We start from the raw sequence: 23,312 nt of genomic DNA, 5'->3' as shown, positions 1-23,312 counted from the left end.
GGCTTGGGGCTTCAGCCCCGCAGCTCCACTCTGGGTTTTAGCCTCATGGGGGTAGCCTCCGTTCCTGGCTTCCACCCCGGGGTGGGGGTGGGGGAACAGTTGCCAAGGTTCAGGGCTCCCCACGGCTCTGCTCTCAGTTTCAGCTAAAACTGGCACTCCCCCTGTAGCTAGAGTCCTGAACCCCCGGCATCCCCCGCAGGGCTGAAGCCAAGAATGGAGCCTCAGGGCTGGAGCCCTGGGCCCCAGTGCTCCCAAGGGTCAGAAGCCATTTGGAGCCTGACCTCCCCCACCCTGCAGCTGCAGCTCCTCTTGCCTTTCCCTCCCACTCCTCCGTGGCTGAAGCCCTGAGCCCCTGAGGCAGTACAGTATTTTTGGGAGGGGGGATTGTTGTCTTGTTTTGTCTCTGCTGCGGCCTGATTGATTACTTGTGGGTCCACATGGTGTCCGATTGACCGGTAAGTATGTAACTCTGATGTTTGTATCTTTGAGGTTCTACTGTAGACTGGATCTGAATTATTCAGGCATACCCATACATGGTTATTTTTTTTCCCTTGCTTCATTAGAGAAGCACCTGAGTTATATTTTGGATACATTTCTAAACTTCCCAATATCAGTGTGTGTTTGGAACTTGGGCTTTGGTTGAGGCCTAGTTCATATTAAAGGGACATGGACAACTTGAAATAGGTCACTAGAATCTAATAAATTGATGCCATTTTAACTTTCCATGCTGTTTGTTGCAATTTGTTACCAAATTTTCCTGTTTTATGTTGTGTTTTGTGTATGTGGTTGGAGGGTGTTGCTGTCTGAGACTCACATAAACACTAAGGCCCAATGCACATGCACAGTATAGAAAACCTCTAGTGTGGCAAACTTAACCCTTCTACAGTAGAACCTCAGAGTTACGTACACCTAAGGAATAGAGGTTATTCATAACTCTGAACAAAACATTGTTGTTCTTTCAAAAGTTTAGAACTGAACATTAATTTAATACAGCTTTGAAATGTTACCATGCAGAAGAAAAATGCTACTTTTAACCATCTTAATTTAAATTAAACAAGCACAGAAACAGTTTCCTTACCTTGTCAAATCTTTTTTTAAACTTTCCCTTTTTCTAATAGTTTACGTTTAACACCGTACTGTACTGTGTACTGTCTGATTGCATACTTCTGGTTCCAAATGAGGTGTGTGGTTGACTGGTCAGTTTGTAACTCTGGTGTTCATGGCTGCGGTCCTATTTTATATGATCTTTTTTTCACCTAAGGCCAAAACTTGTACTTCATGATTGAATGGCAAATCCACAATTTCTGAAACCTTTTTTTATACAATAACAGTGTTTTAATACTATAGTCCAGATGTAGTGGTATTATGTAAGCTTTAAGACTAGCTTGTGAATGTGTTATATATACAGATATAATAGTGGTAACTTTAATGTAGGTTGGGTTTTTTTGCCTTTTGTGATGTTTCACTTTAAATTCCCCATATTATCTGTTGATACACTATCAATTGTATTGATGTGCTATAGCCAACTACAGCATGCAGAAGATGCTTGTTTATAAGATGAAACAGTATGGAGCATTTAAGAGAAGCTGTCATTTTTAATTACCTGTGAATAGTTTGTGACTCAGTCTATTTTTTACAGCATAGTAAACTACAATGGGAACAGTCTCCAATCCTTAAATAATTTAGTAGGAAAACTGGCATTATTTATGAGTTAGTAGGGTATGAATGTCAGTAACATTTCTTTTTATGGTTTGTTCAAGGAATATCCACAGAACAACTTATACAGAGTGCCTCCCAACTATTCACCAATTTCCTCGCAAATGATGCATCATCCCCAGTCTGCCTTGTGGGGTTATAACATTATGGGACAACCACAACAGCCTAGTTTCTTTGTTCAGAACCAGCCCCTTCCACCAGGTATGTGTAGGCTTTGGAAGTAAATGGAGATGTTATTTGTTGTATAATAAGAATGTTACTTCTTGAAATAACAGCAATATCTTATTTTTACTTTAGTTTTTTCCCCAAAACATGATGTGACTGCTGAAGCCTTGAGTTTTAATCCTTTAGTTCACTTAATACAAGGGCTTTACTTTCTCAACTAAGAAACTTTGAGGATCATCTTCATTAATGTATTACATTTGTGTTTTGTCACTGGGCACAAATAGGTCACTGAGCTGTGTTAGACGAATTCTGGCAGAATGCTGATAAATAGTTTAACGTGGGAGATATAAGAAAATATAATTTTAAAAAATGTAATGGTATTTGCCTTGTTACTTTGATTCATGATGTGTATTTTGAAACTAGTCCAATCCTGATTTTTGGTTTGTTATAAATTGATCAATGTCCGTTATAAGTGGCACATAAGTGCCATGGGATAACACGCATCTTTAGCATTTGCTTGCCATGTGTGTTCGTATAAATTATTTTGTTTTTCATTTCATGTCCATGTCCAATGAAAATATTTTGCATACTCTAAGGGGAAATACAGCAAATCTTTAGATGTTATAAAAATAGCTACCCATCGTGAAGGAAAATTATACAACATAAAAATTGTGTCAGTTTGGTTACAAATATATAAACATAAAATATTTTTTCTGATGATTCAAATATAAGTAGATGTTATTTATACTAGGTAAAAAATGTTCAGAAAATCTTAGATGATAATTGTAAAAATTAAGGAGATGAAGTTAGAGAGCTGCAAATGAAGTCAGTTTTCCTTCATAATAAACACACATTAATTTTATGTCAGGCAGCACACAGAGAATAAGGGATATTTGGCCTCTATTATGTCAGAGTGGAATGGACTTATTCTTTTGCAGATTGTCGTAAAATTATTCACTTTCTGTTTATGAACTGTCATGGATAATTTTTTATTTATTTTTCAGGATAAAATATGTGTTGTACAGTACATTGCTTTATCATCTTCAGTGCCAGGAGTTAGCATTCATAGACCACTTTTAGTCTTCAGGAGCTCATGGCTTGCAGTCCTGTGATCTCAAACTGCTAGACTATCCCTATTGGCACAATCCAGCTGTACCCACCTCAGTCAGGAGGCTGGAATGCTGGAGCAAGTGTGACTTGAGAGCTGCTAGTATTACTGCATTACAGTTATGGAGATTTCTTGGCCTTTTATTTATAAACCTAATTAGAAAGCAACAGAGAGTCCTTCTAATTAGATTTTGGTTGAGAAATTTGGAGAGAGAGGTGGAAAAAGGAGGAAGGGAGATGGAACTGATATAAATACCATGCAAAACAAGCAAGCTCATAACTTTTATATGTGTATTTCTCTCCCTTTCTTCCATTTGCATGAAGTCATTTCTCCCTGTATGATGTCTTACCCTCCTCTTACCTGTTTTGGCCTGAGCGGCTAGCCAAAATTCAAGGTTTAGTAGGTGGTTCCAATTGGAAGTAGAAATGGAGTCTGGTATTTTCTTTTATACAGTTTTGTTTATTTACAAAGAATGTACACAGTCCTGTGTCTCTGAATGCAGAAGGAATCAAATAACAGGAAACAGATTCTTTTGCTTGCAGCACCAAGAGCACTCTTTTAGCCTGCACCCCTGATCCCCAAAACCTCTTCCAGGGTCAGCCACTATGCTTTCAAATGCTCCTTGAGCTTGTCTGACTCTATCTGTTCTTGTCTGTCCTCAGTTTCTATGTGATCTCTCTCCCCTCCCCCCAATGCATCTAGCCAAAAGAATACTCAACCAAAAGCTCCTGGATGGGTTGTCACACACCTTTTGTCTTAGGTGGGGCTTATGCTTACAGTTATGGTAATTGAAGGGGAGTATACACCTACCAATTTCAGTGGGGTTTTAACTCAACCCATTATAAGGTTTCACACAGTACTGGTTAGGGGTCCCAACAATGCCAAAACCCAAAACAGTACCCACTAGGGGTCCCGATGTTGCTAAAACCAGTGTTGCTGAGCCTAGCATGGAGGAGGACAAACAATCTTAGCTATAAACCACAGAGAACAACGAGGCTGAACCTTTGGTACAGAACTAATTCATACACACAGACTCCACACTGTGGCAAATTGACCATCTACAATAACCATTTAGGGAATGGAGCCACTCGGAAAATGTGCCTAAATCTCCCTGATAATTCAAATAGGCATTTTTCTGTGCCATTCTATTTGTAGTGATCATAAACGACATAATTTTGATAGTACAGGTATGATATGTAGGCTCTTGTCACTTTGACCCTTAAACTTGGGTATCTTCTGTGTATCTCGTGGACCAGAGGAAAGCAGCACATCTTAGACCATGCCTTTCTGACCAAGATTCCAAAGCTGGGTAGATTTCAGACACTCTTTCATAACTGCCACCTCTTAGAAGCTGAAAGTTGTTTTACCTCTTTGTGACCATCTGCATGAAATTCCTGACCATTCTAAAATCATCTGGATTTCAGTAAAACAAGATTTATTAATAATAGGACTAGGAAAAATAATATAAAATAAAAGAAAAAGTTTGCGTAACATAAGTAAGGCTTAAACTCTGCACATGCTAATCTAAATAGGTACAAGGTGCAGGCTAAACTATTTAGGTTGTTACAGGGAATAATCAATATTTTACATTTCTCCAGAGAGCATTCTCTTTCTCCCTGTCCCTTTGACAGAATGGCATGCTTCAGAACCTTCCTCTGGGATTGGAGGTCTTGAGTCGTCGTCCTTGTTTCTCTGGGGTGGTCCTCAATTATACATGTATTGTTATCCATTTGTATTACAACCGTGCTGTCACAGTGTTTGCTACTCATGGGGTCCCCCTCCTGGCCACTCTGGGGATTAGCTCTTTCAGCCTGATGCCCTTGTCTCACGGTTTGCCAATTCATCATCTCGCTCTGTAGCTCTGCAGTCGCTCGCTCTCCACAGGAGCTGCAGCGCCTCATGTTGGTTGGTGGCTTAACCTTCCAGCCACGTCATAATGGTCCTCCACTTCCAGAATTCTATCAAATCCTCCCTGGCATCCCAGGCAGTCCTTAAGTCCACTGCCATGGCTAAGTCACTTCCTCAGTGACTGGGACGAACAATCCCAGATAGTCTTCAAGATCACTACCCAATGAGAAGTAGAGGCTGGTAGAGGAACCCAGGCCCACCCGCTACTCTGGGTTCCAGTCCAGGGGCCTCTCTCTGGCAGCCAAGGCCTGTACTATCCCAAACCTTCCTACCTTTCTCTTGGACTACTTCCTACCTTTCCTGTCCCAGGCTCACATTCTCCACCCTAGCTAAACTCCTATCTCCAGGTCTGCTTCCTTTTTGGTCCAAATACCTTTCTCTCCCATATCTCAGAAAGACTGACTGCAGCCCTCATTCTGCTACCAGCTCCCTGGTTTTATAGAACCCCCTCCTGTTCCTCCACAGAGGAGCTTTCCTTAATTAGGGCTCTCATCTCAATGTAAATATCCCCCAGCTTGCAGCCTAATAAGTTAATCATAGACTCATAGGACTGGAAGGGACTTCAAGAGGTCATCTAGTCCAGTCCTCTGCACTCATGGCCGGACAAAATGTTATCTAGACCATCCCTTACAGCACTCCTGCTAATGCAGCCCAGAATGATGTTTGCTTTTTTTGCAACTTTGTTAACTCATATTTAGCTTGCGGGCCACTCAGACTCCCAGATCCCTTTCCACAGTACTCATTCCTAGGCAGTCATTTCCGATTTTCTATGTGCAACTGATTGTTCCTTCCTAAGTTGAGTACTTTAGATTTGTCTGTATTGAATTTCATTCTGTCCATTTCTCCAGTTTGTCCAGATCATTTTGAATTTTAATCCTATCCTCCAAAGCACTTGCAACCCCACCCACCTCGCCTACATTGACCTATTCCAGGCAAGTGTGGGGCAAGCACACCATCATAAGGGCCTAGAATTTAGGACCGTTTACTGTGATCTGCCCCTCTGAAACATTTCCTAGAAAGGTATTTCCACCGATGTACTCCTCAAAAGGTTCTGATGGTCTCTTATTAAATGACCTTTGTATGTTTCCCAAATCCATTCAGGATTGTATTGATTGCTTTGGGCAAGCACTTTAGTTTCCATTTTTCCGGTGTCAAACTTCTGTAATTTGAACAGTTATTTTGAACGTGTTTGGACACAGTAATTGTCTCCTCTCTCACCTTCACATCTGAGGAACTCAGATATTACAGTTTTGGCCACCAGCTCCATTATTAGAACCTAGAAAAATGGATAGACTTCCAGTAAAGCTCTATTTTAAAGGTGCTCTGCTCTTTTTTTGTAAATCGTGCTTGCCTGTTAATTGTTCTGGCTGGGAATGTTAATCTCAATCCAATTCTCTGCCTTTAAAGAGACAGACCTCTTACCATAAGTTATTTGTATTTGATATGCAGTAGAATAGGCAGATTAACAGTGATCTGTCAGCCCTTTTGCTTTAAAAGACAGGGAAAACATTTATATTTTATGTTTTTTAGGTTCCAGATTGGATCCTACAGGCTCTTTTGTTCCAACAAACACAAAACAAGCCTTATCTAACATGCTACAGAGGCGTTCTGGCACCATGATGCAACCACCCTCCATACATGCAATTACGTCTCAGCAGCAGCTGCTCCAGATGAAACTCCTGCAGCAGCAGCAGCAACAGCGGCTACTCAGGCAGCAAGCCCAAACAAGACCTTTCCAACAGGTTTGTTCAAACCCCAAAATATGGAGAGGGAGGCTTTTCTTTCAGCTTGAATTATAGTTAATTGCATGTAGCCTATGAGCCATCTGAGGTTATTTTGATCTCAGTTTACTGCCACAGAGCAGGTCCATGTACTCCAAGTCCTGTTCCACTAGGGCCATTTATTCTTTAAACTTTATTTGCCAAACCAACTGCTTTGTTTGTGTGTCCTTTTTAATTTTACTGCAAATCTCATGAAATCATTGGCTGGTCTTCTACCGCTTAATGTCCTTTAACTTCCCTCTGCTAATCTGTTTAATGAGTGTACTGATATTTTAAATGTATGTAAGTAGGATCAGGCCCTGTTTTAAAAGACCACATGTGTAGAATTGAATAAGTTTTGTAAAGCACTACAGAAATGAAAGTATCATCAGAGATTACAAATCCCTACGGCCCTATTCTGATCTCAGGTACGTGTCACTTATCTTATAAAACTGGGTGTTGCGTAAAACTTCAACAGGTGATGAAGATCTCATGGATACTATGCTTGCACTGCAATTAAAATTCCACCACTGGCCCATGCCAGCTGACTCTGGCTAAGGGGGTGTTTCATTGTGACGTAGACATTCAGGCTTGGGCTAGAGCCTGAGCTCTAGGACCCTCCCACACGTTAGTCATTTTGTTGTGCAAATGTGGTAAGTTGCAGTTCAGCTTCTAATATCGTTTATGCCTTTCCTGTAACCCTGAGACTGAATTTGAAATAGAAGGCTCCTATGAATCTTCATACTGGTATTGTCAATATTACAGTGTATTTTAGGAGAATACAACAGACTTTTTATTGTTCTTGGCGCCACATATAATTTTTAAAAAGCATATAACCTTAGACTGTTTCTAAATTCCCTCAGTGTGAGAATCTGAAAAAAAAATGCACATTCATGCTGCATGATCCAATATACTGCCAGACTGGGTAAACCAAATTTGCTCTGTTTCTGCTGTTTAATGACTATGTTAATTACATTTAATAATTCCATAATCTCCTGGGGGAGCCATTCTCTCACATGGGGGAGTATTTCTCTCCCCCCCCCCCCTGCAAACACACACTAAAAATTTCTGGTGTTTCACTTACTAACATGTTACATAAAAAGAAGAACAGGAGGACTTGTGGCACCTTAGAGACTAACAAATTTATTAGAGCATAAGCTTTCGTGGACTACAGCCCACGAAAGCTTATGCTCTAATAAATTTGTTAGTCTCTAAGGTGCCACAAGTCCTCCTGTTCTTCTTTTTGCGGATACAGACTAACACGGCTGCTACTCTGAAACATGTTACATAGAGAGCAATGAACAAATGTTATACACAAAACCACACTTATATTCTATGTAAGTATGTGGGAGGTGCATGACTTGAACCTACGAAAGCTTATGCTCCAATACATCTGTTGGTCTTAAAGGTGCCACAGGACTCTCTCTGACTTGAACCTAGTTTCCTGGAAATTGCTGCAGGTCCCTCCTAAAGCTGATGGCTTAATCAGAGCTAAAGAACAGTTTTTAAAATAAAATTGGCTTCCAGATCCCTGTTACGAAAAATTCATATATAGAACTTGCGTGATTTATTGCCCTGCCCTTTCACATCGAGCCCTTACTGCTGATTGTGTTTTAAAATCTTTCAAAATCTGCTTCTTGGACATTCTTGGAACAAAAACTTCATCTTTCCTGTAAGTAAATCCTTGGCACCAACAAATATACAGTTGAGCCTCAAGCCATGCTTTTTTTTATTGGCTTTGTGCTCCTAGGGAGTAGTACTTTTTTCTAGGAAATATGTTCTTGCCAATCTGCCTTTGTAAAATGGTACGTTTGTCATTCGTGCAAGGGACTGTGGATGTGTTCATCATTGGCCCAGAATAATGGATGAACAGCAGCTCCTGATGTACAATATACACAATAAATACACAAATAAAAAGCAAATAAAATAAGCCAACTCAACACTGAAGTCCTAAGAAAGTTGATGGGTAAATCTATTGTTTTCCCAGCATAAGTTGCAATTTCATCACCAATTTATTGATGGTGGTAATATATAGGATCCATTTGTGAGGAAAATTTGCTGAAGAATTTTGTTTCCCTGAGAATAAGGGCTTCTCTCATCTGATTATTCATATGTTGCAGGTGGGGAGGACAGACTCCACTTAACTGTGGTAGATTCCTTGCAAAACTAGGTCAGCAAGTTGTTTAGTTTGCTGAAACAACTAACTATATCAAATTTCCATGTCTCAAGAATGTGTTACACTTTTCTCCATACGTGAATTTAACGCTTATGAAAAGTGCTGACTGGACAGACCTGCAGACACCTGTCTTCTGTTTATCCATAGAGCAGGTGGAACCCTGTTAGCAGAGCTGCAAGCTCACCCACAATAGATCACCACATTATATAACTTGTCAATCTGAGTTATCTATCTTGGCTCAGTGTTTATATACAGGATATTGGTAGACAATTACTGCCCAGTGTGTGAACCAAATATAGAAGGACCAGCATTTCCCAGAGCTTGATTTTGTTGAATTTTATAAACCGTGTACGCTGTCAAACATAAACTACTTGTCTTCACTTTTAAGGCCCTTTTGGCCTATCCCCATGCTATATATAATCTCATATGCTATCATGATGTCGACTTCTGCCTCCACTCTGCCAAAGATGCCTGTCTTCATTGCCCATTTGTCAAATTCCAGCAAGTCCCTATCTGCTTTGTCTTATGCTGCATGAAAGGAGCTCCCTGTAAATATCCATAAAACTATTTCATTGTCCTCCTTCAATCCCTTCTTAAAGCTCTCCTCTGCTGTGATGCCTACAAAAACCTCAACAATGATTAGAAAGCTGGTATGCTGAGACAGCTGCTTAGCACACTGTTCATAATCCTCTCGTTACCTTGTGCTTTCCCCATGTCTCTTGTCTCCATTAGACTGAAAGCTCTGTATGGCAGGGACTGTCTTTTTGTTATGTGCTTATAGGGTGGCTAGCACAATGGGGCCTGTATCGCTCTTTTGGGGTCCTGAAGTGCTACTGCAACACAAATAGTAAATGATGATGATACATAGCACTATTTGCAAGTGATGCCTTGGTGTTTGACAGCCAAAGAGAGAGAAACTCCATTCGTTCACTTCCCATGCACTCCTCTGTACTCAGGTTTAATGCACTGGTGGAGTTGCACAGGTGTTAGCAACTATGGGGAAAATTTTGGAAAAATAATTGGAGAGTAGATAAGCGCTTTAAAAGTATAAGTTGCTTTCACAGGCTTCCCAGGCACACGCTGTAGTACAACCAGAAATTCTTGTGAACACTCTGCAGCCTTTTCCTCCATAGTTCAAATACAGTAGTGGGACAGAAAAATTTGCCAGTTTTACCTAAGTGTAAAAGACATGGTCACCTCACCATTTGCAATATTTCTTTTTATTTCCCTGGGCTTAGTATAGAAAATACCTTGAAAACTGGAAGGGGGTGGGGGGGGGGGGGAAATTCCAAAAAATAAAAAATGTTAGCAGTTGCAAATTTTATCTTTATTTAAGGCATTCGGTAAGTTTTGGGCAGCACCATCATGAGCTATATTTTTTTTAAGGTGTGGTGAAGCAAAGAGAGTTTCTTAAATATTTCTATTTCTGTATGTTGCTGCCACCTGGAAAATTGGAGATGTTACTCATTGACATAAGTAGCACGGTCTATTTCACAAAACGTCCATAGTATGCAATTCAATAGGACCCTCTAGATTCTTGTATATAAATCCAGAAGGAACCAACACTTTTGAGCTGGTAGGACTGTAAATGCCATTCTGTTAAAAACTTTTAGCTATAAAGTAAATACCAGTCTCTATTAAAAAACTATTTGCTCCAGTGATTTCAAATATTATATATAGAATAAAAGGCTATTGTGAATTACAAGGAATCCTATAATAGTTTATAGACTGTTTAGAATTCCTGTACAGAAATCTTATAACAATGCTATGCTTGATTAGCACCATAAAACACCAGTATGCAATTTTTAGTATTCCTGAAGGACAATTTTCTGATGGTAAATACAAACAGGCAGTATAACTATTTTTGTTTAGTTAGGAAAAAAAGTATGTCATTTATTTTTTTTCTATTAATTTTATTATGTACAATGAAGAATGAAGGATTAATATATAACAGTTGCATTAGACATTTGGAAGTCGCTTTTTTGTGTTATTTTGGTGAATGAATTTACTAAGTTGTAATAAAGTGATTGCTGTGATTTAAATGACAGAGTAAAATTAGCTATTTTTATTACAATAAAATAGTGTGTTTCTTGGCTGTTTGTTTTCTGCAATATATAACCTAGATCATTTTAAAATAAGATACATTAAGACATAAATGAGTCACATTATGACCAAAGTTACATTAGTATAATGCCAGAGTAATACCATTGACTCTAATACAGCTACTTTGCACATATATGGGTGGAGTTGTACCTAGAGTAACAACAGAATCTGGCACCATTTATTTATTAAAGACAAACAAATTGCTGATGGAAAGAACATATATTTTACTATTTGTGATTAAAAATGTATACATCCGCTTTCATGTAGAAAATGTCTGTGGTGTTGACACTAGACTTTCAGTTGATTTTAATGGTAAGTGTAAAGATTCAATGAGGGAAACCATGAATTACAAACTCTTGAAGTAGGTGTCCAGTCTGTGTTGCACAATGAGAGTCTAAGTGCAGTTAGGTATGTTGTGTTAAGAGGGTCGGAAGATAACCAGCCAGTCAGCCAGTTTTTAGATGAATAAATATAGCCCTTGTGTGTGTTAGTCTAGGTATGGGTCTAGGAAGTTGTGATTGAGATCTAAATTCCCTGTAGATTTATCTGCTACAAAACAAACTCTTTGTGATGCCCTGATATCAGTATTCTGACAGTTTGTAAGATCACCTTAACCATATTTTTCTATTCCCAGGAGATGTGATGTTTCTGTGTCAGCTATGGCTAGAAATGGATCACTTGCTGATGACTTAGGGCTTGTCTACATTACCGGCTGGATCGACGGGCAGCGATCGATCCAGCGGGGGTCGATTTATCGCGTCTAGTCTAGACGCGATAAATTGACCGCCGAGCGCTCTCCCATTGACTCCAGTACACCACCCGGGCGAGAGGCACAGGCGGAGTCGATGGGAGAGTGTCAGCCATTGACTTACCACAGTGAAGACACTGCGGTAAGTAGATCTAAGTACGTCGACTTCAGCTATGTTATTCATGTAGCTGAAGTTGCGTAACTTAGATCGATTACCCCCTCCCCCCCAGTGTAGATCAGTCCTTAGTGGTTATGTTCCTCCTAGTCATAGGACATCAAATATTTGTTTTTATTAGATCTTCATGATAATGAAAAACATATTACGGAAAGCGTCCACAGATGCAATGTTTACTCATCTTCCATATTTTTGTTCTGAGGAACATATAGCATATGCATGTTCTTCCAGTGTGGATGTATACTTATTTTAATGATAACATTTCAAGTACTGTAAATTCAGGAAAAAAGCTCTTACTGACATTATTTTACCATGTTTTTAAATGGAAATATTTTGTAAAAAAATGTTTTAAAAAGTGAACAGTTAAAGGACTTTTCTAATGTGGCCTACCGTAGATTTGAATTGCTTCAGCATGAAACAGTACCAGATAAAGTACATAATTCGATGATAAATGTAGTTGCGTAGATGGATATTTTTTTGTGAAGTGCATTACTATGGAATTGTGCGTCAGATGCAGTAATCTCATTGCTATTGAATAGCTGGTGTGTCTGTAACCCCTTTTCGATCTGATACTGTGAAACTGCTACTTGCCCTCGCACTCCATTTATTTTAGTGAGTGTTGAAAATGCTCAACGTCTCTCAGTGAGCAGGTGCACAGCACTTTTGAGGATTGGATCTATGGAGAAGAGCAAGTAGAGCGTATGCAGGTATTGTTTATATCTGTGTGACCTGCACCTCCTCAAGCTCTCATCTCCTCCCTGGTCTGTTGACGTCTCCTCTTGTGTTCACCCTCTATGGCCTGATAGCAACGCCAGCTGATTGTGATTGGATACCAGAAACTCTACACTGTAGCCTCTCTCCTTGATGGTTCTGTTTGAGGATGTTTGCATGAAACTGTCCACACAACAGTAATCTATATATTTATTAAAAATAGAGGGAAAAATATAATTAAAACAAAAGAAACCATTTGCTTAACACATCTATATTTACACTTCCCATAATCTAGATAGGGCATTCTCAGGTAAATTACAGGAGAAAAAAAGGGAAGAGTTGAATAGCTTACATCTCTTGAAGGTAATCCCCTCTCTGTTAAGACTGACAGCCTCTCTTGCTCTCTAAATATCAACTCTTCTCTAATGTCTCCAGGACCTGTTTAACAAACCACTTTTTCCAGGTCAGTTTGCATGTTCCAATGTGGCTTTCCTAATCTAATAGAGAGAGAAGGTGGGTGAGGTAATATCTTTTATTAGACCCAGTTTGGTTGTTATGCTAAACAATCTGTTCTACCTTGCATTTAGCTGTGATGCTTGGAGTACCTTTCCGAGACCTGAAGAAGAGCCACAGAGGTGTGGCTCAAAAACTTGTCTTTCTCACAAACAGAAGTTGGCCCAATAAAAGATATTTCCTAATCCAGGGCAGTTACTCCCAATTTCCAAACCAGATTCCTCCATTTACCTGTGCACACAATAGGGTTTGGGAATTTGCTGCATTGGGAGATGGATCATTGAGGACATGAGGACTTGTTAATGATGATTAATAGCTATCTTTCAAATGCTTAGTTGCCTAGCCCAATGACCACATTTCACAGAACCAGTTGTCTGGTCCTGTCTAGTTTTGGCCAAGCCTGTTGTTTAAAATCCATTCCGGCAATTTTTTTTTTCCTTTTGCCAAGAAATGAGACCTGTGGTCAGGTCCCCAGACCTTCTGTGATACCCTGAAGCTTTTTACTCTTAAACTCATTTATTTTAAATAGCTTGTGCAAAACTATTAAACATGAGCTGCATTTGAAATCATTTGTCTTAGATAATATTCACCTATCATGTTCTCAGTTGTTGATCAGGCTCTTCTTCAAATGACAAAAGGATTAAAAATAAAAGTGTTCAAACATATCTGATACTAATCCTTCTAAAGATAATACATTTGGTAAGTGGATTGTGTTACTGCTGATGGTGGATGTATAGTAAAGTGATAATTATTTTAAGACTCTTATGAAAGAATGTCTCTAGTCTTTTCTCATCAATGCAATAGCCGTGTTATAAAATATCATATAAACTGAAGTTATTTATGTATAATAATAGAGTTTGGGTTAAGGGAACAACTTTGCTAATGAACCAAAGCTAATATTTATTCTCTGTGTTGTTTGCCATTTTCTCGCCTGTTCTTTTCCTTTAGGATGTCTGTAACACTGCTGTAGCTCTTCAAGAAGGCTTTGACAACATAATGGTAACCACACTGCTGTCTTCAACTTTTTTTTCCTTTTGCACAAACATGCATTTCTTTCAACGCACAAGCTGCACAATTTGCTGTAAATGAGAATGATATGCTTTGAGCTCCCCTGTTACTCAGATAGAATATGTGCATGTGTGTAACTAGGGTGACCAGTTCGCAAGAGTAAAATATCGGGACACATGGTGGTGGGGGCAGCCACAGGCTCATAGCCCCCACCGGAACCATGGGGGAGGGAGGTGCACAGCCCTAGGAAGCTACAAGGGGGGCGCATGGCCTGGATCCAGTCCTCCCCTGCAAGTCGGAGGGATGCATGGTCCTGGCTCTAGCCACAAGCCGTGGGTCGGGGATGCACAGCCCCGGCTCCAGCCCATGCCGCGGGTTGGGGGGCACATGGCCCCAGCTTCAGCCCCTGCGGAAACCGCGTGTCTGGGGCGCACAACCCTGGCACCGACCGCATGCTACGGGTCTGGGGCGCACAGCCTGGGCTCCAGGTCCTGCTGCAACAGGAGGAGTCTCAGGGCTGGGGCAGTGAGTTGGGGCTTGGGACGTGGGTTTGGGGTGCTGACTCCGGGAGGGAGTTTGGGTGCAGGAGGAGGCTCGGGGCAGGGGCTTGGGGTGTGGGAGGGGGTGCAGATTCTGGGTGGCGCTTACCTCAGGTGGCTCCCCGGAAGTGGCAACATTTCCCTCTGCCTCCTAGGCGGAGGCGCAGCTAGGTGGCCCTGCGTGCTGCCTCACGGGCAGGCGCCACCTCCACAGCTCCCATTGGCCGTGGTTCCCAGCCAATGGGAGCTGCAGAGCCAGCGCTCATGACGGGGGCAGCATGCAGAGCCCCCCTGGCTGTCCCTGTGCCTAGGACCCAGAGGGAGATATTGCCACTTCCGGGGAGCTGTGCGTAGCCAGCCAGGTAGGGAGCCTACCAACCCTGCGTCAACAGGAGGCTTGGCAACCCTACAATATTGGGACAAATGGTGTCCCAATCATACATCGCTCGGGACGCGGGACAGAGAGTTCAATATCGGGACAATCCCGATTTTATCGGGATGTCTGGTCACCCTATGTGTAGATTACATATACACATGCACACATGGAGTGTTCCTTTATGACAAATGTTTCCAATAACGTTATCATTCGTTTATTATTTTCCTGTTTTAAATATTTCATATTTTTTGTTCTAAAAGATTAAAAGAGAGATGTTTCTGATGCCACACACATCTAAGCATGACCCATATCTTCACATACTGCCCATATCTTCATGCTGATTGCTCGTTTTGTTCCAGTTTTTACCTTCCAACTTCTCCCTGCTTTGAGCTTCTATTATCATTTAGTAAAATGAGACTTATGGGATTCTGCAACAGTGTTCCCAGGACTGCTCCATGGACTGACTGACAGATGAGCTGTAAAAGTAGTGTGGGCAACATGCTTCTCAGCACCCTATTTCATACCATCAGATATTCCACAGAAGCACTTAATGCTATTCCAGAAGTGGATAGTAGTTTTGCCATTTCATCAATGGAAGCAGAGTTCTCCCTTGTCCCTCTGTACTTGAAGCCTCCAAAATGCTTGTGATCTCGGATCTCATGTATGCATGGACTGTGCACTGCACTGCTGTCATATTACTGAGCCACCTCGGAAAGCAAGTTTTATAATAAATGTATTTTAGATTTTGCATCAATTAAAAAATCTATCGGTATAGTATGTTGACATATGAGTGCTAAATATTGAAACATAAACCCTTATCCCCGTTTCAGAAGTTAGAAGATAAATGATGTTTCATGATAAATATAGTGGGTAGCATATTTAACATTTTTGTATTAGTACTGAGTTTTTATCAGAAATTGGAGAAAATCATATACATTTTCTAGCTAACCTTTTATGAAAGGATATTTTGTCTCTGGGATGTCTATTATCCAAGGGCCAGGCTTCAATAGGGCGTAGCTCCCATTTAAGCACCAAGATAAATGGCCAAGTTTTCAAAAAAAAATCTCCGCATGTTACGTGGTCTATTAAAGCTGGGGTCTTTTAAAAATCTGCCTACAAGTGTCACAGTGGGGACCTTTTGAGTGCTGAGCACCTTTGATAATATAACATTTAAAATTTGGAAAATCTGACCTAAATGGCTTGTGAATTGACATGTTATCAGCAGACAAGAGGTAAAATCCGGACCCTGTTGAAGTCAATAAGAGTTGTGCCATTGATTTCAATGGGGCCAGGAATTTCACCCGAAATAATTTTTTAAAAAATTAATAAAATTAATTGATTAAAAAATTAATCTATTGCTGTGGCTTGGTGAGGTTCACATTCTAAAAGCTGTGTTGATGGCTTGTAAGGCATTATTCATTGGGAAAGTTAAGTTTCAAAGTTGGTTGCATGCCTTACTTCCTGTCCTGGGGAGCACTGTTTATGTTGGTAAAGCATTCATTGACAGAGAGAGACAAACTAAATCAATCTTTGTAAAAATATCTGCTGGATGCTGTGATTTTAATATTTTATATATGTGCAATAAATATTTTTATTTACTAGAGACTTAGCAGCAAAGGGATATAGTTTGGCATCTGTGCAGTTCATAAAACAAGCCTAGATTTATTGTGGGCATACAGTGGAGTCTTTCATTTTGTACAAATGAATCAAACCATGATATTTATAGTCTAAATAAGTGTTACTGTTTTGCTCTCTGTTTCCAAACACAGATTTTGTTGCCAACCTGGCTGAGGTAGCTCAGGGTGCTTAAATGGTCTGTGTCAATTCTATTGCCTTACTATAAAAGATAACTTCTGACCATACCACTTACCAGACAGTGTATTCAGTTCAGTTCCAGTTGCAGTGAGCTTTGCTGCATTTTATTTTATATGTGATCAGATCATAAGATAATGTTGTTACTACTGTAAGCTTGCATCCACTCTCAGAAGTGTTCATTTTTGTTACATGCTTGCACAATTCCATTTCTCACCAATTAATTTGCATGCTAGTTTACTCCTGACTAAATAATGCCTGTTCTGATAAGCCTTTAGAATTTATCAAAAACAATCACAGAATTCTTGCTCACAGCATTGGAATTTTCCCTGTGGTTGCCTGCTGCTCTGGATAAAGTTGATTTGTATCCTGCCTAGCGAATAGCTTTTTGTTTTAAAGTTCACTTTTGCCTATACCGATAGCTCTTGTCTGACCTAATGCCTTATTGCTCAAGTAGTACCCCTTAGTCTGTTGTCCTAAATAAAAATATGCTCGGCTTTGAAACTCGTAAAACATAGCCTGCTGGGCTTCAGATTGTACCTTTTAATTGTTGAGAAAAGTCTGCGTATGAATTTTTGAACAAGAGTAATTCAATTTGGGGGTTCCTGCCTACAACTTGGTTGTGTCTGTGAAATCTTGCATCTAGTCAGCATTTTCTTCATGAATTAGGGCTCAATCCAACTCCCACTGAAGTTTATGGAAGTGCTTCCATTGATTTCAGTGGGAGTTGAATGGGGGCATTATTAAATGAGGACAAAATTCCATTCTCCACTGACTTCATTGCCAGTTGGACATATTTATCAGTAGAAGAACCAGAAGCAATGATGACAAAGGGCTGACACATTCCACTGAACCCCTAGAAAAGAATGTGGGCATCTGTTTCAGGCTTTGAGCCCTTTCTGCTGCTCTTTTCCCAGGTTACAGTACAACCAACCCCAGGTTTTCAGGGGATTGGGCTTTGTCTGGCTCTTCAGCCAAACTCAGTTACCCCTTCTCAGGGTAATGTCCCACGGGGTTCCCTGGACTGTGGGACTGCTGAGCCCTCTGTACCACCAACCTGGGGTATCGCTCTCACATTGTGATACTATTGTTAAGCCACAAACCTCTGGCAGGTGCTGCACTTACACAGACATCCATAGGCAGGGACACACCCAACTGAGTTACATGAATGCTTTGCCAGTCACTCATGAACCAATAATAGAGAGCCCCCAGCCAATTCCCATGCCGCTCCCCATCCTTGTATCCCAGAACTGTACCGTCTTTCCCTGGTCAGAAGCCTGACCAGCGTAAGTTCATTACCCAGTCTGCACCTTCCTTGGTGTGGAGAGGAGACACACTAGCCTTTGTAAACTGAGCTGAGATTTCCCAAGCACTTCAACTAAAACACTCTGTTTTAGGTAAAATTAAAACAGATTTATTAAAGTGATTATAAGTAACAAGCGTAGAGATCAAAGTTAGTTACTTAAGAAACAAAAATACATTTGCAGTCTCAGTTCTACAAACTAGACAGGATTTGAATCAAACAATGCCTCACTCTGACAGCTGGGGTAAAACCACCCTTTCCAGTTCCAAGTCTTTGTCCTCCAGACGTTTCTTCCAGGTGTTGAGTTGGAGGAGGAGAGGGAGGTTAAGTGATGATGTCACTTCTCTTCTTTTATAGTTTATTCCAGCTTGCTGGAAAGATCCATGCTTGTGATGTGAGGGTCTGCCCCCTTTGGTCAAGCAGTGTCCATTGTCTACATGCTCTCTCTGAGAAGTCTTCTGGGATGGCTGTTGGGAGAAGGAATTCCTTTTAATCGGCCATCAGCACATCTGGCTACTCCGTTGTTGCATCTGAAAGGCTGGTTGTGAGTGTTCCCAATCTCACAACATATTTCAGTAACACACACATAGTAAAACTTCCTAACTTTAATGTAATGATAGCACGTACAATCAAACAGGATATCAATGTTCAGCAGATCAACACTTTTAAAATGATACCTCACAAGGCATACTTTGTACAAAACATATCCTAATTATATGACAGTGGTGAATATGGAGGTACCAGGAGGCTGCTTTGAGGTATAGAGTGTCACAGTCTCTCTGTGCAGAAACCACTCAGACCGTACTGATCCCTTTATGCCCCAAGTCTGTTTTCCTGACGATTTTGTGTCAGTGTCCAAATAATAGTTAAACTTAGGCCTGTTTATTTCTTTATTTTTGTATATATTTACTACCACATTTCAATAGTTTGTATAGCTTCCAACAATGTGACTATTAACAGGATGAGAGGGAGTGATAAAGAAAAATTCCTGTTGCTCTTGAGGCAGTATCTCCAAGTAGCATTACTCTTTGTCTCACTGATGGCACTCATGGCAACATTGCTATTGGCAGTACATTATTGTCCAGGTGACTTTGAATGATAGTGCCGGTGTTTTGCTTGTATGTGGTGATAACACATCTGATGTTTTCTTTTTCTTTTTGGGCTTTTGGTTTTTGTTGGTTGGTTGATTTTTGGTTGGGGAAAGTGAAGCTCAATGCAAAGTCTGAATGAAAAGCTTCGAACCTTAAAGCTCCTGTAATTTTAGTTATGTCTGCAAATGTTTGGTGGCTTGAGTCCTTGGGCCCAGATTTTTGGTATTTAGGTGTTGCAGCACTCAGTGTTGCAACCCCTAACTGATTTAGGAGCCTAAATCTCATTTTCAGAGGTGATTTAGGCACTGAGGAACTTAATTTTATCTTCTGTCAATAGGATTTAGGCTCCTAAGTGCCTAAATCCCTTTTGAAAATGAGACTTAGACTCCATAATCACTTAGGGGTTGCAATGCTCAGCACAGCAACACCTAAATACTCTAAAAATCTGGGCTGTAGTGACTCGGACAATTGTCCAATTAATCTGTTTGAGGCTTCAGAATCTCAGAAAAAATATGTTTCATTATACTTCTCTCAGTTTTTCACTTGTAAATTGGTGTCCTGCATGATCTCGAATTTGTGCCCAACATTAATATTTTCTTCATCATTCTTCCCTTCAGAACCTGTATACGAGTGGCAATTTAAATCTTTTACTGTTTTGTTATTTGTCAGGGACATCCCCACTAACGTGTTCACTTTTGAAAATTAAATTGTAATGAACTCTGCTATTGCACCACTGACCTCACTTGCTTGGGTGCCTTTAATTTGTATGGACTCTAACTGGCTGTGTCACAATTCATATACTTACATATAGGAGACAATTTAAAATCATCAAATGGGGGTCTTTATGAGCAAAAGCGCTGCATGTGTTTTCAGTCTATACTGGAAATGGTTGCATTGTCTGTCTGCCTATTCGATAGGTATTTATATTTCACCATAATATTTGAGCACCTTATGATAATCATAGTCCTTTATTTTCATTGTTTGCGCTTTCTGTTATGAGAGGTAGTTCTTACAATAATTGATCATAATGGCTTCAAAAAGCTATTCTTTGCATATTAAAGTGAGTGATTTTCAGTGTATTGATACATCTCCTGCATAATTCAGTGCACTGCCCTCAAGAATTTATTACCTTTTTAATCCAGAAGGGCCAGTTGTATTCCAGACCTTGTTTTTAAGTTATAGCCTCTCTACTGACTTGATGATTGTTGATTTTTTCACTGCATTGCTGTGCTTACAGTAGTGTTTCTGAGCTGAACAAAAGATAATCTTTCTTACCCCCACCTCATCCCCCAGACAGATGTAGATTCACATATTGCTTAGTGGTCAGTTCAGTATCAGAAAACAGAATTTTCTTGAAGGAAAAAGCTTGGAAACTGGTTAATTCTGTTAATAAAATAAGTGTAAGACTTAACTGTGTGAGCTGTTTGGGTCCATGGACAGAAATAGAAAGACTTTGATGTAGAATAAGCAGATTTTATTTGATTTGTACTTTGTCTTTCAGGGCCAGCCAATAGATCAGGCTGCTATTTTCGCTCAGCAAGTACGTCCTTCTTCCCAGCTTCCACAGTACCCAGGGTTACAGCAGGCACAGGTACTGAGCTACTCCTATTGAACATTTGCTACAGGCTGTAAGGTATACACATGAAATTCACCTCAGTGCAGAGGGTCCAAGCAGTGCCCTGCATCCCATTTAAGACCTGCATTAAAGGCTTAATTGGGACTTAAGTAGTGAGTCTTAGAATTTCACCCTGAATGAAAAGTTATTGACAGTTCTCTAGTTCCTGCATAGTTTAGTCAAACAAATCTTTTTGGCAGGCTTCTAATCTTTTCCTAATGATCTGCCTGTAAAGTCCATGTGTACTGCGGTATTGAGTCTGAAATCCAGCCTGGTTAGAGTGAGGCTGGGATCACTGACTTTGCTACCCTCATTGTGTCATCATGATGCTACTGATCCCGAAAAGTGTTGGTGCTGAAGACCCCAGGCACCACTCCTGATTAAGCACTGAATAACTAAGCGAGATGTAAATTAAAAACGGAAATGAATGTGTTCACACTGCAGCTAAGTGGGCCTATTAGAAAAAGAGAAAAACACTATTAAAATAGAAGAGTAATTGTTGTTTGGTATAATTAGACAGCGGAATGTTTTACTGAGGGCTCCATTGTCCAGATTTTGCTTTTTAATAAAGGTTACTTTTTTTTCTTTAATGGCTTAAGGAGATGAACATATGTGGCCTTTGTTAAATTGTACCATGGGCTGTTTTCCATGCAGACTGTGCCTCATGGATACACAATGTATAGTACTCAGATGCCTTTGCAACAACAGCAGGCTGGTGGTGTAGTGCTTTCACCCAGCTACAACCCCAGAACGTATCCAGCAACTCATTCCAATCCAGCTCTAATGGAAAGACTAAGACAGATGCAACAACAGCCAAGTGGATACATTCAACAGCAGGCTGCTGCTTATATTCAGCCTTTAACAGGCACTCAGCGGTAAGGCTTTAAATGTTCTTCTGGTTTATTATATCACAGGGACTTTGCGGTCTTGATCTATAGCTCTAATACTTGATTTAAAATTATGTCTTCGACCACCGGGGTGGAGGGGTTGGGGCTGCAGCCGCAGGGTATGGGAGGGGATGGACATGGCTCTGGGCAGGGGTAGCTCAGGGCTTCTGACCCTCGGGAGCACCAGGGCTCAGGGCTTTAGATCTGAGGGGAACGCTGGAGCTCAGGGCTTCAGCCCTGCAGCTCCATTCCCGGCTTCTGCCTTTGGGGGGCACCGAGGCTTGGGGCTTCCCACAGTTTCACCCCCAGTTTCAGCTGGGTGGGGGGTGCCGGGGCTCGGGGCTTTAGCTACTGGGGGAGTGCTGGGGGTGAAACCGGCGCTCCCCTCGTAGCTAAAACCCCGAGTCCCGTCGTCTTCCATGGGGCTGAAGCTGGGAACAGAGCCACGGGACTGAAGCCCCAGTTCTCCGGAGGGTCCGAAGCCTTAACCCCATCCCCTTCCCGGAGCCCTGACCCCCCTCACTCTTTAGCTGCAGCCCTAACCCCACCCCAGCTAAAACCCTGAGCCCCATGTCTAGAGTCCTGAGGCAGTAAAGTATTTGCCTTTTGTGTGTGTGTGTCTCTCTCGCTCTCTGCTGCTGCCAGTTCCCGAGGGTGTCCATTCGGTCAAGAACTCAGTAACTGGTGTTTGTAACTTTGAGGTTCTACTGTAGATTGTAAATTGTTTGGGCACAGACTAGGTCATCCTCTGTATTGGTGCAGCATCTGCACAATGGAGCCCTTATGTGTATAAGTGCATTTTGGATCCATAATACACAGAGAATTTACCAAGGTCACACAATACCATAATCTGTTTTACATGCATAAATCCTGCAGGATCCACAGGGAAATAAATGCGAAAGTCTAGGAAACACAAGATCTGCTCATTCATTGAGCTAGCAAAGGGCACTTTTATTTTGCTTACGTTTGAATGCACTAGATCATCACTAGTTTGAAAGTTCAGCTCCAATGTAGTGGCATTTATGTTCTGTCTAGGAGAGACTGTCAGAGGAGTAGCATTAAGAGGAAGAAGGAAAAATCAAGAGGGTGAAATGGAACAGAAAGCAGGCAGAGTGGATGGAAATTATATCAATGGAGAGACAGGGAAAGAGCGAAATTCTAATGAAAATCTAGGTTGGGATTTTCAAAAGTGCCATGTGTTGGCCTAACTCTGCTCCTATTGAAGTCCCATGAGAGTTTTACCATCAGCTTCAATAAGAGCAGTGTTAGACCAATGCCAAGTGCTTCTGAAAATCCCACTGACACAGTACATACCAGGCAGTCACTTGTGCCAACCTAGTTTTTAGAGCCTTTTCTGTCCCTAATATGGAGCACATTTTACTCTTCAACTAGAAATGCACATTTTTATCCAAATGTTCCTTGAAAAAACAGGTTAAATCATAGGTGTGAAAGTTTCGCAATTGTTCAAAATTGTTTTGAAAACAAAAAAAGTTTTCAAGATTTGCAAAATCTCAGTCTCTACAAATTTATCTATCCCTAATTGTGATGGGATAGATATGATTCAAAAGCCTGTTTTTAAAAGGACACTTTAAAAGACT

At 40.8% G+C, this 23,312-nt stretch overlaps 1 protein-coding gene across 9 annotated transcripts in view; it reads left to right on the top strand.

The window, feature by feature from the left end:
• The window catches only part of MED12L (mediator complex subunit 12L), a 326,631-nt gene that overhangs the window by 282,664 nt on the left and 20,655 nt on the right, over window positions 1–23,312 (top strand). For 5 of the 9 annotated variants that reach the window (XM_005286931.4, XM_042853665.2, XM_065556897.1 and 2 more), the window contains 5 exons: window positions 1,761–1,917; window positions 6,428–6,639; window positions 14,032–14,082; window positions 20,714–20,803; window positions 21,482–21,702. In XM_005286931.4, the coding sequence (XP_005286988.1) occupies window positions 1,761–1,917; window positions 6,428–6,639; window positions 14,032–14,082; window positions 20,714–20,803; window positions 21,482–21,702 (731 nt within the window). The remainder of the gene's footprint in view (window positions 1–1,760; window positions 1,918–6,427; window positions 6,640–14,031; window positions 14,083–20,713; window positions 20,804–21,481; window positions 21,703–23,312) is intronic. The other 4 variants (XM_005286934.5, XM_042853666.2, XM_008165069.4 and 1 more) reach the window with 1 other exon arrangement.

This window comes from Chrysemys picta, chromosome 9 (assembly GCF_011386835.1).
Source record: "Chrysemys picta bellii isolate R12L10 chromosome 9, ASM1138683v2, whole genome shotgun sequence".
Lineage (NCBI taxonomy): Eukaryota > Metazoa > Chordata > Testudines > Emydidae > Chrysemys > Chrysemys picta.
Note: the sequence above shows the minus strand (reverse complement) of the source record. Positions and strands in the feature narration are given on the sequence as shown.